This window comes from Equus przewalskii, chromosome 7, assembly GCF_037783145.1.
Source record: "Equus przewalskii isolate Varuska chromosome 7, EquPr2, whole genome shotgun sequence".
NCBI classification, from domain to species: domain Eukaryota; kingdom Metazoa; phylum Chordata; class Mammalia; order Perissodactyla; family Equidae; genus Equus; species Equus przewalskii.
In genome coordinates this window covers 67633988-67648537 of record NC_091837.1, presented here as the reverse complement: position 1 = coordinate 67648537, position 14550 = coordinate 67633988, and the positions used below count along the sequence as shown (strand labels likewise).

At 39.8% G+C, this 14550-nt stretch overlaps 1 protein-coding gene across 8 annotated transcripts in view; it reads right to left on the bottom strand.

Moving 5' to 3' along the window:
* KATNAL2 (katanin catalytic subunit A1 like 2) overlaps positions 1 to 14550 on the bottom strand; it is a 78699-nt gene that overhangs the window by 44524 nt on the left and 19625 nt on the right. For 7 of the 8 annotated variants that reach the window (XM_070630104.1, XM_008525215.2, XM_070630103.1 and 4 more), the window contains exon 2: positions 1287 to 1357. The exons of the other annotated variant lie outside the window; for it this stretch is intronic. In XM_070630104.1, coding sequence (XP_070486205.1) covers positions 1287 to 1357 — 71 coding nt within the window. The remainder of the gene's footprint in view (positions 1 to 1286; positions 1358 to 14550) is intronic. 8 annotated transcript variants of the gene reach the window in all.

Here is a 14550-nt window from a genome sequence, read left to right as displayed (position 1 = left end):
CCGCCTCATCTCTTTCCTCCCTTCCGCCCCAACTCTAGGGCTAGTGGGCTCTCAGATCTGACTTTTAGTCACAGCAGCTCCCTGATTCACTAGCAGCTACTCTGTGTCTCGGAAGAAGAGACGCTCATTCAGCCTTTTGGGAAAATGCCAGTAGCTGGTTGATTCTTCATGCTCTAACGAAGGATTTCTCCATCTTGGCATAATTGGCATTTGGGGCCAAATAACTCTTTGTTGTGGGGGCTGTCCCACACGTTGAAGGATATTTAGCAGTATCCCTGGCCTCTACCCACTGGATGCCAGTGGGACAGCCAAAAAGTTTTCCAGAATCACGAAATGACCCCCCAGGGGCAAAAATCACTCCAGTTGACAGCACTGCTCTAACTCAAAAGTTTTAAGCCCTAAACCTGCAACCTAAATATTTTCTTCCTGGCTGAAACTTGAAAAGAAAGGAAGCTCTAAACAGTACCCTTCAGACACTGTGGATCAGTTCTCTTCCTCTCACAATACCCAGCATGTCAGCAGCCTTCATTGCAAGGGCTTGCTCCTTTTTAAAGGAGGTAGGTAGCCAAACTCAAGTTCCTTCCAATTTCCTCCTCTTGCCAGTTATAGAACGGGCATCGCACGGAAAACAGAACTGAGCATAGATGGTCCAGGTAAATGTAACACTTTTATTTTGAGGGACGGAAAAATGAGGAATAGGAGCATTATTTCTGTGTACAGAGCCAGGAATGGGACCCCAGGAACCTCATTTGAAAGACCTACGCTCTCTTCAAACCTGAACAAAGGGAAAGTAACTCATGAGCTGGGTAGCTTTGCATCACGTGGAAAATATCTAGGCAAATGAGGCAGTACAAGTCTGGGTCTCTGTTGTGGGGGCGGGGCAAGGATAGGTGGGCGGAGGGGATTTCTAGGACAGTGAAGCTATTCTGTGTGCTATGACTACAATGGTGGATGGATGACATTATGCATTTGTCAAAACTCAGAGAACTGTACAAGAGTGAACCCTGATGTAAACTATGGACTCTAGCTAATAATGATATATCGACATTGGTTCATCAATTGTAACACACGTACCACGCCAACGTAAGATGTTAATAATAGGGGTGACTGGGTGGGGGTAGGGAGTTGCCAGTAAATGAGAACTCTCTGCACTTTCTGCTCAATTTCTCCGTAAATATAAAACTGCTCTAAAAAATAAAGTCTATTAATTGTTTTTAAAAGTATATGTCTGGAAAAGTAGAAGTCAAAGAGGAATCATCTGTGTAAATATTTGTAAGATAACATACCCTTCTTGTGTTAAATAATGCAAAATCAAAATAAGAAGATTTTTTCGTCGTGCTTCTGTCCTCATCTCGTACTGTGAACAAAAAGGAAAATTTAGATGGGACGACAATGAGATATAACATTCCTTTTATAGCAATAAACCCCTGAAGGTAAATGTAACCTGTCAAAACCAAGAAGCCTGACTTAAAGGCTGGAAGGCATTTTGAGGTCTCGAAGGACATATAAAGTTGTTTTCCATTGTTATTTTCTTCTTGGAGCTGCCTTCTCGATTATAAACTGAAGACATAATGATTTAAATTAGGATTGTGCTTTACTAGTTAAACTCTTACTGCCAAGCTAATTAGCACTTTATTGCTGGTAACCACAAAGAAATGAACACACACATTCCTACATGGACCAGGTTAAGGAAGTGATGATAAAGATAAACTCATGAGCCAGAAATCAGCTCTGACTTCACAGGTACTTACCTGCTGCTACATCTTAGGTCCACTCAGAGTCCCACCCAGTCTCTGCACAAACGTGGAGACAGTTCCAACAGACCACCCAGGGAGACTGCACAGCCCAGCGTTTAGAATATCCCCTGAGAGCAGTAGGGGCCATAAAAGGGACATCCCTGCGTAATAACGTCCTTATTCAAGCTGGATGAATTTGTACATTGTGCTGTGTTTACTTATCTGAGATCTCAAATTCCCCTGAAATGTATTCATAAAACACTTACTTTCAATAATACTTCCCTTATTTGAAAATAAGTCATCTAACATCTTCGTCTAAGGAGAGCACAGGTAAGAACTGGATAAAAGTAAAAAAGACCCCTGGTGGCCCAGATTTCATCATACAATCTATGCACAGACACTCACGCTCATGACACATATGAAAACTTTACAGGCATTCGTCCAAAGCTTTCTAAAATTTAATGTAATAAAATTAAAACATACGTAAAGGGGCCGGCCCTGTGGCCGAGTGGTTAAGTTCATGCGCCCGGCTTCGGTGGCCCGGGGTTTCGCCTATCGTATCCCGGGGGCGGACATGGCACGGCTGGTCAGGCCATGCTGAGGCAGTGTCCCACATGCCACAACTAGAAGGACCCACAACTAAAATATACAACTATGTACTGGGGGGCATTTGGGGAGAAAAAGCAGAAAAAAAAGAAGAAGATTGGCAACAGTTATTAGCTCAGGTGCCAATCTTTAAAAAAACAAACCAACCAACCATATGTACAGTTGTTTAAAAATCAAATAGCATTATAATTTTTTTCTTTTTAAGTTGCTTTTTTTTTAACTTAACTTTCTTTTTGTTTGTTTGTTTGTTTTTGAGGAAGATTGGCCTTGAGCTAACATCTGTTGCCAATCTTCCTGTTTTTTTTTCTTCTTCTCCTCAAAGCCCCCCAGTACATAGTTGTATATTCTAGTCGTAGGTGCTTCTAGTTGTGCTGTGTGGGACGCCGCCTCAGTATGGATTGATGAGCAGTGCTAGGTCCATGCCCAGGATTCAAACCAGTGAACCCCAGGCTGCTGAAGCGGAGTGTGTGAACTTAACCACTCGGCCGGGGGCTGGCCCCTTAAGTTGCATTTTTACTGTGATATAATATATATAGCACAAAATTTACCATTTTGACCATTTTCAAGTGTACAGTTTAGTGGCACTAAGTACATTCAAATTATTATGCAACCATCACTACCATCCATCTTCAGAACTTTTTTATCTTCCCCAACTGAAACTCTGTATTCATTAAACAATAACTCCTCACCTCTGTTCCCCTCCCCCCAATCGCTGGCAACCCCCATTCCACTCTCTGCCTCTATGAATTTGCCTATTCCAGGAACCCATATAAGTGGACTCACACAGTATTTGTCCTTTTGTGTCTGGCTTATTTCGCTCATCATAATGTCATCAAGGTTCACCCATGTCACAGTGTGTCAAAATCTCTTCCTTTTTAAGGCTGAATAATATAGTACTATAAATTTTTTTTAAAAAATGGTCTTCTGCCCCACTCCATTACTCGACCCCCCCACTCACTCCTTGGAAGCAACAACCTTAATTACGTTCTCTGTTTCTGCTATTTACCTCCACGTTTCTAAATATACCACTGTTTCGTGATATATGAATACTAGACATTAACTCTTCACTTTCTGTTAAGGTAGATGAGGATTAAGCTGTCTTACACAATTCTCACCCACCCCTCCTCATACAGTTATATCAATATTCAGTGATGACATTATTATGATGGTATAAAAAAGTACTGTGGTTACTTTTCCACTTCTGTACAAAATTATCTTTCTGAGAAGAATAATTGCCTCATTTTTTAAATTTGGCTAACTTTCTATATACCTATAGCTAATTTTCAAACACCAACACATCTGTAAAAGTCCCTCATATCACTTTCTACACCATCAAATACACCGGATAGTATGTCAATTACACATCCCCCTCCCTCTAGGGTCTAGGGTCTTTGAAATTTCCCTGCATTGGATCCCCTAGAAATGGAGTCTTCTCCTTTACTGCTCACTCGCTTCATTTAGCAGTTTGCATCCTCTTGAGTAAAGGTACACAGAGATAAATGTGGTTGAGAATTTGCACGGCCAAAAGTGTCTTGATTCTACTTTAAATGTGATAGTTTGAAAGGGCATAGCATTGCCATTCTTATTCCTTTGCATGTAATGTGTATTTTCTGCCCAGGCAGCCTTTAGCATCTTATTTTGAACTCTGGTGTTCTAAATTATACAACTTCCTTGGTGCGGGTCTTTTTCCATTCACTGTGCTGGCTGTTGTCAAGCGGGACATTCCCATGCTCCCATTCTTAGAAAATTTCTTTTATTTCTTTGATAAATCACTCCTCTCTGTTTTCTTTTCCTTTTTTTAAGAACTTCTATTAATTGAATGGGGCGTATCCCAGATTAATCTTTTAGGATTCTTTTTTTTTTCCTATAGTGTCCCATTTCTTTGTTTCTTTTTTCTATTTTTGGGGGCAATTTCCTTCACCTTGTCTTTGAACCATTCTACAGAATTTAGTTAGACTATCGTATTTTTAATTTCCAAGAGTTTGTTCTTATTCTCTGATTGTTCCTTTTCCACATCGTTTGCTTCTTGTTTTTTGAATGCACTATTCTCTCAATTCAAAGTCATAATGAAGAGGTTCAATTACGTTCAATATTTGCTGTTTAAGGAGGCATGTAAAACACTCTAAACCTATTTTATAAAGATATCCATCCAAAACAATTCAAATAAAATGTTGTTGCTTAAGGTGATAAGCTTTTACTCAGATTGCTAGAAAACACAGCAAGTAAAACAAAGTTTCACTTATTCAACCAAAACTTATGTTGTTTTCTGCCATTCAAAAGGTAGTTACTGTTTTTAAAAATGAATTTGCATTTTATTTATTACACAGCTTTACACACATTTGTTGTTTTATTGATGCTGTTAGTTAAATGTTTTGCTTTGAATTTAGTCTAAAATAAATAAAAATCAGTGTTCTCAGAAGTCCAACAGAAAAGGAGATTAAAGGAAAATTACAATCTTCAAAGTAATAAAATATGTAACATAAACACTAGTGACTTAAACTAGGAGAAAATATTTACAAGACACATCTGATAAAGGGCTGTTATCCAAAATATATGAAGAGCTCTTAAGATTCAACAATAAAAAGCAAATAATCCAATTAAAAATGGCAAAAGACATGAACAGACACTTCACAAAAGAACATACACAGATGACAATAAACACATGAAAAGATACTTAACATCATATGTCATCAGGATATGGCAAATTAAAACAACAAGATACCACTACACACCTGTTGGAATGGTGAAAATCCAAAACACTAACAACGTTAATTGCTAGTGAGGATGCAAAATGGTACAGCCACTTTGGAAGACAGTTTGGTGATTTTTTACAAAAGTAAACATACTCTTGCCATAGGACCCAGTATTTACCCAAAAGAGCTGAAAATTTATGTCTACACTCAAACCTGCACGCTGACATTTATGGCAGATTTACTCATAATCGCAAAAAGCAACCACAATGTCCTTCAGTAGGTGAATAGATAAACTGTGGTACATCAACACAATGGAATATTCTTCAGCTCTAAAATGAAAGGAGCTACCAAGCCATGAAAACACTTGGGGCAAACTTAGATGCATATTACTAGGTGAAAGAAGCCAGTCTGAAAAGGTTGTATACTGTATGATTCCAACTACACGACATTCTGGAAAAGGCAAAACTGTGAAGACAATAAAAAGATGAGTTGTGGCCAGGGGTTAGAGGAGAGGGAGGGAAGCAGAGCCAGAAGATTTTTAGGGCAGTGAAACTCTTCTGCATGATATTATAATGGTGGATACACATCATTATACATTTGTCAAATCCATAGAATGTACACCACCAAAAGTGAACTCTAATGTAAACTACAGACTTTGGGTGATAATGATGTGTCAATGAGGTTCATCTGATGTGGGATATTGATAGTGAAGGAACTTGTGCATGAGTACAGGCAGAGGAAATATGGGAATTCTCTGTCTTTTCCACTCAACTTTGCTGCGAACCTAAAACTGCTCTAAAAAATAATGTGTAATTTTTTTAAAGTAGTGACATTGTTAAAGAAATATGTCAGACCCGATGTATTTAAATGGAGTCACTCTTCAAAGCAGTCATGTTGGCAGGCCATGCTTTTATTCCATCACTCAAAACATTTAAAATTGTCTTCATTGGGCCAGTCCAGTGGCCAAGTGGTTAAGTCCACGTGCTCCACTTTGGTGGCCCAGGGCTTCACCACTTTGAATCCTGGGCGTGGACCTAGCACCGCTCATTAGGCCATGCTGAGGCAGCGCCCCACATGCCACAACTAGAATATACAACTACGTACTGGGGGGCTTTGGGGAGAAGGAGAAGTAGAAAAAGAAAGATCAGCAACAGATACTAGCTCAGGGCCAATCTTGAAGAAAAAACATTGTCTTCAGTGTAGATCAATAACCACAGTCTTCCTCTAGCCCACATTTACAAAAATAGTATGTGGCTACTGTAGAAAACTAGGACGATACACAAAGACGTAAGAAAAAAACAAAACCTTTTGGTCACATTCCTTCAGTCTTCTTACTACATAAGCTTCTCATGTGTTTTGATAACCTGTTTTTTTTCTTAAAAACACTTTGTAAGTATTTTTCCAAGTAATTAAAAGTTTTTTAAAACATAACTTCATTAATTAATGACTGCAGATAATGTACAACAACTTAACCAACTCTCTGTTTTTGGATAGTCCTGTTATTTGAAGTTATGCCTCATCCAATTTAAGAACACACTTTATTAGCAGATTTGACTATTTCTAAAATCAAAATTCATCCTCACGGACAGATCTGACATCAGGAGAGCTTTAAAATGCATAACAGGCCATTCTGAAAAAATGACACAGGGTACATTTCTCCCTCTGTCTTTGATGAGACCCCTTTAGTTAGGGAGGGTTACCACGCCAGAAAGCGAATTACCAAGAAGGAATAAAGATCGAGAAGGCAATTACAGTAATCTTCTTTGCTATTTTGTATTTGTTATTATGAACATATAATTCATATAGAAGAGTGTATAAAACATCCATTCATTTTTAATAATAATAATAATAAAAACAGACACCACCCTGGGAAAGACCCCAAGCACCTTCAGTATCTTCGAAATTCCCTCACGTGCTCCTCTCAGAGGTTTCTCTACCTCCCACCAGAAGTAACTACCATCCTGACTTTTATACTAATCATTCCCTTTTTCTTATGGTTTTACCAACTGTGTATGCCTCCTTTAAAACATATTGTTTAGTTTTCACATTTTTGAACTCTATATTAATAGAATATGCTTTATTTTTTGTGACTACTTTTCTTCCAAACTATGTAATTTCCTCAACAAAAGTTCACATCAGAGCAAAGGCTTCCATATGATCCAGCTGTTCCATACAATCTCTACTTTAATCATCTGCTTCCACTGCTTTCTAGCCCGTGGGCATAATTTCACAGTGTCTTACAGGTCGCTCTCAAACGTCTTGCAAAGTAACTCTTCTCTTTCCCACAAGATGGAAGTATCATTAAATATTTCTTCAAGTCGCCCAGAGTACCTGCCATGGTGCCAAGTGCTAAGTAGAGACTGATATATCTTGATAGGTTCACTAGATAGTTGTTTTTTTCAAACTGCAGGTCGTGAAATCAACTTAGATTACAAGCAGTACAGGTTAATGCAGTAGAATTATCACAAAATGCGTAACAGGTAAGAAGGTTTAGTATTGCTTCGTGAAATTTTGTTGCATTTGCATATGTGTGTGTGCATGTGTGTGTGTGTGTGTGTGTGTGTGTACTGGATCTCAGTCTAAGATGTCTTACAAGTTGGTCACAGTAACAAAGTTTGAAAGCCACTATACAAAACGACATTATCCTGATATTAAGATGTCCAACACTGGCAGTTTTCACTCATCTTTCTGAAGATGTTGACAACAGCAACTCTTGGAGAAGACTGAAGTCTTTCTGATTACCAAAATTAGCAATGTAGTCAGTTTCTCCCCATTCTAACTTGATTTGCCTCGCCTATAGTGCCATCTAGTGTATTAGGAGGAGGAAGCACGTCATGAATTCAGGTAGTTGCAAATGATTATTTGCATAATAATGACGACAATCATCACACAACTCCATCCAAATCAAGTTTGCAAAATAAAAATATAACCGCATATTAAACAAGCAGTAATAAAATTGAGGGGATATGTTTCTAAATGTACAAATTCTCAAACTCATGCTTGGGATTTTGTCTCAGAATTTTAGGAGGCTAGAAGGTACCTGGAGATCATTGCATCTCAGGAATCGAGATCCAGAAGAATTAAGAGATTTGCTCAAAAGCCTGCAAAGAGTTGGGAGCAGAACCCAGGTCTCCTGGCTCCCAGGCCAATGCTCTTCCCACTCCTCCCCTGATTTGACCCCTCCTCGTCAATCTCCACCCCCACCCCCCACACATTCACTCCAGGCCAGAGAAGCTCCTCTTCTAATTTGCCAAATCTGCCAAATCTAACAACTGTGGTTCCCAGCCAGTCTTCCTTAGCCGACCTCACATAGTAACAAATGAGTGGTGTCTCTTATGATCCCTCAAACCTAATATCCCACAGTTTTAGTGGCCATTTCAAAGCAATTACTGGCTAGACCTCCTTCAGGAATTTACTCACCTTGCTGCAGCAGGAGTGGTGTGTCTTGTAGGAGATTATGCTTTTGAATTTCTGAAGAGTCACAGACCTGCTGTAAATGAAGCTAATCCATCTCATTGGTACATAAAGTTCTTTGAGAACAAAAGGATTTGAATTAAAGAGCCATGAAAGCCATGTACATTCTCAGAGGGACAGCACTGGACACTGACTGGTGTCATTCCCAACTGGGCAGTGCTTTGCAAACTGTGGGGTGCTGTGCCAATATCATGGGCAGTGTTTGGTGGTGCCCAACAGCTGTTAGTCGCTTTGATCTTGTATTTCAGAGTCTCTCCATCCTTCACTCTGGAAACATGTGCTTCTTCCTAATCTAAACATGCACTGATGCAAATATTCTCTCATGACTAGGATACTGAAGAAAAATAACCAAGGGGTGTTTTGCTTGTGTTCCTCAGTACCACACACACTACACTGGGTTTGACTGATAGTTCTGAATTTCCTAAAGATGAGGGTCTGGGTAAATCCAGAAAACTCATTAGAGAAATAGAAAAAGATCTTGGGAGAGATGTCTTAAAAAGGGGAGGGAGGGCCGGCCCTGTGGCCGAGTAGTTAAGTTCGTGCGCTCTGCTTCAGCAGCCCAGCGTTTCGCCAACTCGAATCCTGGGTGCGGACATGCCACCGCTTATCAAGCCATGCTGAGGCGGCATCCCACGTACCACAACTAGAAGGACCCACAACTAAAAATACACAACTATGTACCAGGGGGCTTTGGGAGAAAAAGGAAAAATAAAAAATCTTTAAAAACAAAAAAAGGGGAGGGGAGGGGGAAGAGAGGGCTGGGGTGGACGGGGGAGGTGACAGTTAATGGGTCCAGAGTTTCTTTTGGGGGTAATGAAAATGTTCTAAATTTATCAAGGTGATGGTTGCAGAACTCTGCAAATATATTAAGAGCCATTGAATTTTAAATGCACATTTGAAATTGGTGAGTTGCATGGTATGCAAATTATATCTCAATAAGGCTGTTTTAAAATGCAAAACATGGGGAAAGGTAGAGAAAAGAAGGCTAAAATGAATGTAAACAATTTGCGTAATTTTTTTGACCTGATATGTAAAATAAATGGTCTGACTGAAAATAGAAATAATTCCACGCAATATTTTGATTATTTAAACTGGAAATGGTGTGGGGGAAAGAGCTGCATATCATCCACAGCACGGTGAAGCCTGTTCACCATCCTGATAGCAGAGCCTGGTCACGTCTTGGGATGTGGCAATGACGCTTCTTTACTCGCTCTATTGGATCAGCTATAACAAGCTTGGTGAGTCAATGTGACTACAGGATAGACTCGCCAGACAGAAAAGAAAACACAAAACCATCCAGGTAGACATTTATTTCCCTTTATATTTTTTCTTTTTGGTTTTATCATAATTTGCAAATGCACATAAAAGTTGAAGAAATCACCTTAAGTTTTGCTAATATTTCTTCAGGTCATCTGGACAAAAATAAGCTTCTTTCGATGAGAATCTCAATTTTTTTTTTTCTTGAAGAAGATTAGCCCTGAGCTAACATCTACTGCCCATCCTCCTCTTCTTGCTGAGGATGGCTGGCCCTGAGCTACCATCCGTGCCCATCTTCCTCTACTTTATATGTGAGACGCCTACCACAGCATGGCTTGACAAGCAGTGCCATGTCCACACCTGGGAGCCAAACCAGCGAACCCAGGCCACTGAAGCGGAATGTGCAAACTTAACTGCTGCACCACCGGGCCAGCCTCTCAAATTTTTTAAATGCAGAAATTTTTAAAATTTTATCCAGATATTATCAAGAGTTGGCAAGGTGTGAAAGAATATGCACTCAGATCTAATTTGTGGAAACGTAAATTAATACAACCCTTTTATAGAGCAAATTGACAAAATTTATCAAAATGAAAAATGCACATACCCACTGACCCAGCAATTTCACTCCTGGCCATTTATACTACAGAAGATCAATTACACTATATTATAGAAATACTCCACATATGCATAATGATTAATGTTCAATGATGTTTAACACAGAATTATTTGTAGTCGCAAAAAATTAGAAATAATCTAAATGTCCATTAGTGGTTAAATAAATCATGGTACAGCCTTACTATGGAGCACTATGCACCAATAAAAAGAATGAGGTGTGGGGCTAGCCCAGTGGCCAAGTAGTTAAGTTCACATGCTCCACATCGGTGGCCTGGGGTTTGCTGGTTCAGATCCTGCACACAGACTTACGCACAGCTCATCAGGCCATGCTGTGGCAGCATCCCACATGGAAGAACTAGAATGACCTACAGCTGGGATATACAACTACGTCCTGGGGCTTTGGGGAGAAAAAAAAAAGAATGAGGTGGATGGATATGTACCAAGGAGGAAAGATTTTGAGGACATCATGTTTTCTCTCCACCCACTCACTGCGCACTCCCAAATATTATGTGAATTAGGGAAAGAAAGTTAGAATTAAAAGTAATACTTAAATTTGACAAAGAAAAACTTCACTTAGTACAAAAAGTTTAAAAGGAAACGTTTCTCTTTTTCCCCTTTAATTATTGTTAATTTCTTGTGTAATAGCTCTGGAAGGGGTTTATTAATATCTCAACATATATATGCACAAACTTTTTTAAATTTACAGAAATGGAATCATTTTGTATATATTGCTGCATATCTTGCTTTTTTTCCACTTAATAATATATCTTGAAAGTCTTGCTATATAAGCATACGCAGATCCACCTAATTCTAAAACATATTGTAAACTGAAAAATCACAGAAATAGGGGCCAGCCCGGTGACACAGCAGTTAAGTTTGCACGTTCCGCTTCAGCGGCCAGGAGTTCGCCAGTTCGGATCCTGGGTGCGGACGTGGCACCGCTTGGCACGCCATGCTGTGGTAGGCGTCCCACGTATAAAGTAGAGGAAGATGGGCACGGATGTTGGCTCAGGGCCAGTCTTCCTCTGCGAAAAGAGGAGGATTGGCAGCAGTTAGCTCAGGGCTAATCTTCCTCAAAAAAAAAAAAAAAAAATCACAGAAATGCACATCCACACTCTCTCACACATAGAAAAAGGAAGGAATAAAAACCTAGATATGATAGCATAGCCAGAAGGTCCTACAACTAGAATATAGAACTATCTACTGGGGGACTTTGGGGAGAAGAAGAAGAAGAAAAAAAAAAATATTGGCAACAGATGTTAGCTCAGGTGCCAATCTGAAAAAAAAACAAAACAAAAACCTAGATATGTAGTTACCTTTGGGGAGAGGAATGGGATGGGGGGACAGCAGTTTAAGTTTTAATCCAGGCACTTCTGAATTGTTTCAATTTAATACTTTGGCAAGTGAAAAGCGAACAAACACTTTGGCTTGGGTTCAACTGTTCACAGATCAGAAAACTTCCAGGCCAAGGAATTACGTCATGGCCTTGGTAGATGAGCCACTGGGACATGGGAGTTCCCTGCCCCAGCTTCAGTAGCTGTGGGGTGGAGGCAGGAGTCCCGACACTGATGCTGGCCTCAGGTGTCCTCATTCACCAGGAGGGAAAGATCCATACAAAGTCACTCAACGGCCTCTCCTCCTCCACACCTCACTTCCCACCCCCCTGTCCCCAACCCCAACCTCCTTCCTTTCACATGTGTATACACAGAGGCAGAGAAACTTAGGAGTCTGATTGTCCACTATCTGCAGGCAGGGCCTTAGTTTCACGGCTGCCCTAACAAAACTCGAGCTGGAGGATTTGTTAGAATTATTTCCCTCAAATTCCTTTCAGAATCGTGGAGAGTTGTTTAAAGAGCTAACCCCTAACCTAGTGAACTCGCTGTAGATCAGGATGAAAAGGGAGGCCAAGCTCGACTCTCGGGACGGAGGGACCTGCAGATCCTAAGCTGATCTGAGCAAGGCAGACATATTCTTCAAAGAATATAAATAACCTATCCGAGGCTTTGGCTGATAAATCAGACGTTTTCATTACATTCCAGGAAAATGGTAGCTGTCCCAACCCCAGTCAAGAGTATGTCCAGGGTTTTGGGCTGGAATCAGAAAGTCTGGCAAACAGTCCTGATCTCTACGGCAGATGCTGGCGGTTGAGGGACGCCCTTTGGTTCAGTGATTCAGAATCCCGTCTGCTAATGAGGCAGCTTCAAAAGTGGCTTTCTTACTATGCGGATTGTGAAACGGCTTGTACCTGAGGTCTCCACGTCTTGAAATAATAATGCGGCTTTTTCTTTGAGATAAGTTTGATGGAAATCCAAAATTTAATAAGCATAAAAGAGAGGGATAAGAAAACACTATTCCAATACCTAGTGTTAAATATTTAAGATGTGCTGTTACTTGAAACACAGAATGGGGTCTTATAAATCTGCTAATTAAAAGTGTACAGTTTGCTAGATCTGCAATATATTTCTACTCATGCCATTCAAATGAGCTTAGAAAATTGTCCTCCGAATTAAAAAACTAAGGATGGGCCATCAACAAATGGTCAATTTCAACCGTAAAAGATGGTGTGCCCCTGAAATGGACACAATTAGATGCTCAATTAATTTCTGTCTACCAAAGAAAGAAGGCCCAGAAATGAACATCTAACCGAAATGTCTCGTTTGTCTCTGCTTCAGTAATCTGGCTGTTTTCTTCTTCCTCCATTTCCTCTGTGGGCTATTGTGCTACAGAAACGCCTCCACTATCAGATTCAAAATTGAATCCTATGATACCGTAGCCTGAGGAAAAGGAAGCATTGAGTATCATTCCTAGTTTTAGACCCAGAAGATATTTAGGAAATGTTACTGTATATACACCACATGCGACATTAGTGCTTTTAATTTCTTTTTTACGGGTACAATGGAGATTAATTTGCATGAGCTCGTTTCAATTTCTGTAATAAGATACAAATTTTGCATTAAGTTTTCCATCTCAAAAACAAACAGTTAAAAAGGACACATTTCTTCTTTCAAATGTTTTTATTATCGTTCTATTTTACAGTCCCTGCATCTAATATTCACTTAAAAGCTTGAATATATGTTCCCAAAGGTTCTAATATGTTTTTTGTTTGTTTCCTGATTACCTCCTGCTTCTACCAGGAAACTTCCTAAGTTTCAAATGCTGTACAACTTGACAAAGCGCTAGAACTAGCCAAAGGAGTGTCTACAGACCCGGGAAAGGCATTTATTGTATTTAAAACAAAGTCAGAACTGGTGAACTATGCTCAGGAACAGTGTTGCATGAAGAGGAGCATTTGTTGCTAATCCTGAGTATGAACTGGTTATAGAATTTGGGATTTCAGAGAGGTATACAGTCTACTGAAACACAGGGGAATTTCCACAGCACACCATTGTTTTTAAACACTGAACGAGATGATGGAATTAGGATACTGATGTTCTTTTCAAAAGCCCACGCTCACACCAGCTACTTTCTAGTTGCAACAGAGCTGCAGGATGGAGAGATCAGACTGCCATCATGGTAAGGCACTATCACAGACGCATGGCGTACACAGTGTGAAGTTCTTAGTATCACCCAGGAGGTAAGCGAACGAGTTTAACTGAAACCCAGCGAGCCGTCAGAAGCGACTTCAGTTCACCAGGGATAGAGCAGCAGGTGAAACCTCAAGGAAGCCATCAGACAAATCTAGGAGGGGAGATGTTCTGCAGAACAATTGGCTTCTTGAACAAGTCAGTGTCATTAAAAATAAAAAGTAAAATAAAATAAAAATAGAGAAGGTAGGGTGTCGGGGAAGCTGTGCTAATTCAAAGAGACTTAAGGGATACAACAAGCAGATACAATGCGTGATCCTGGATTGGACCCTGCTTAGAGCCTCGTCGGTTAAAGAACAGTATTTATGTAACTTCATCCTGGTAAAACATACATGTACATGCACGTATGTGTATATACACACAGAGGAAAGGATCTGAAAGGATATATGGATACATAGATACACACTAAGGTTAACACCTTAGTGGGTTGTGGGAATGTAACGTTTTTATTTTATTTACTCTATTTGTTACCTATCATTCCTTTAAACTTGATTTTGTGATTATGCAAGTAATCATGCGATATTAGAACTGCCAATTTATATATTGAGCATATTGAAAACAATAATAACTGTCAGGAATTCTTAG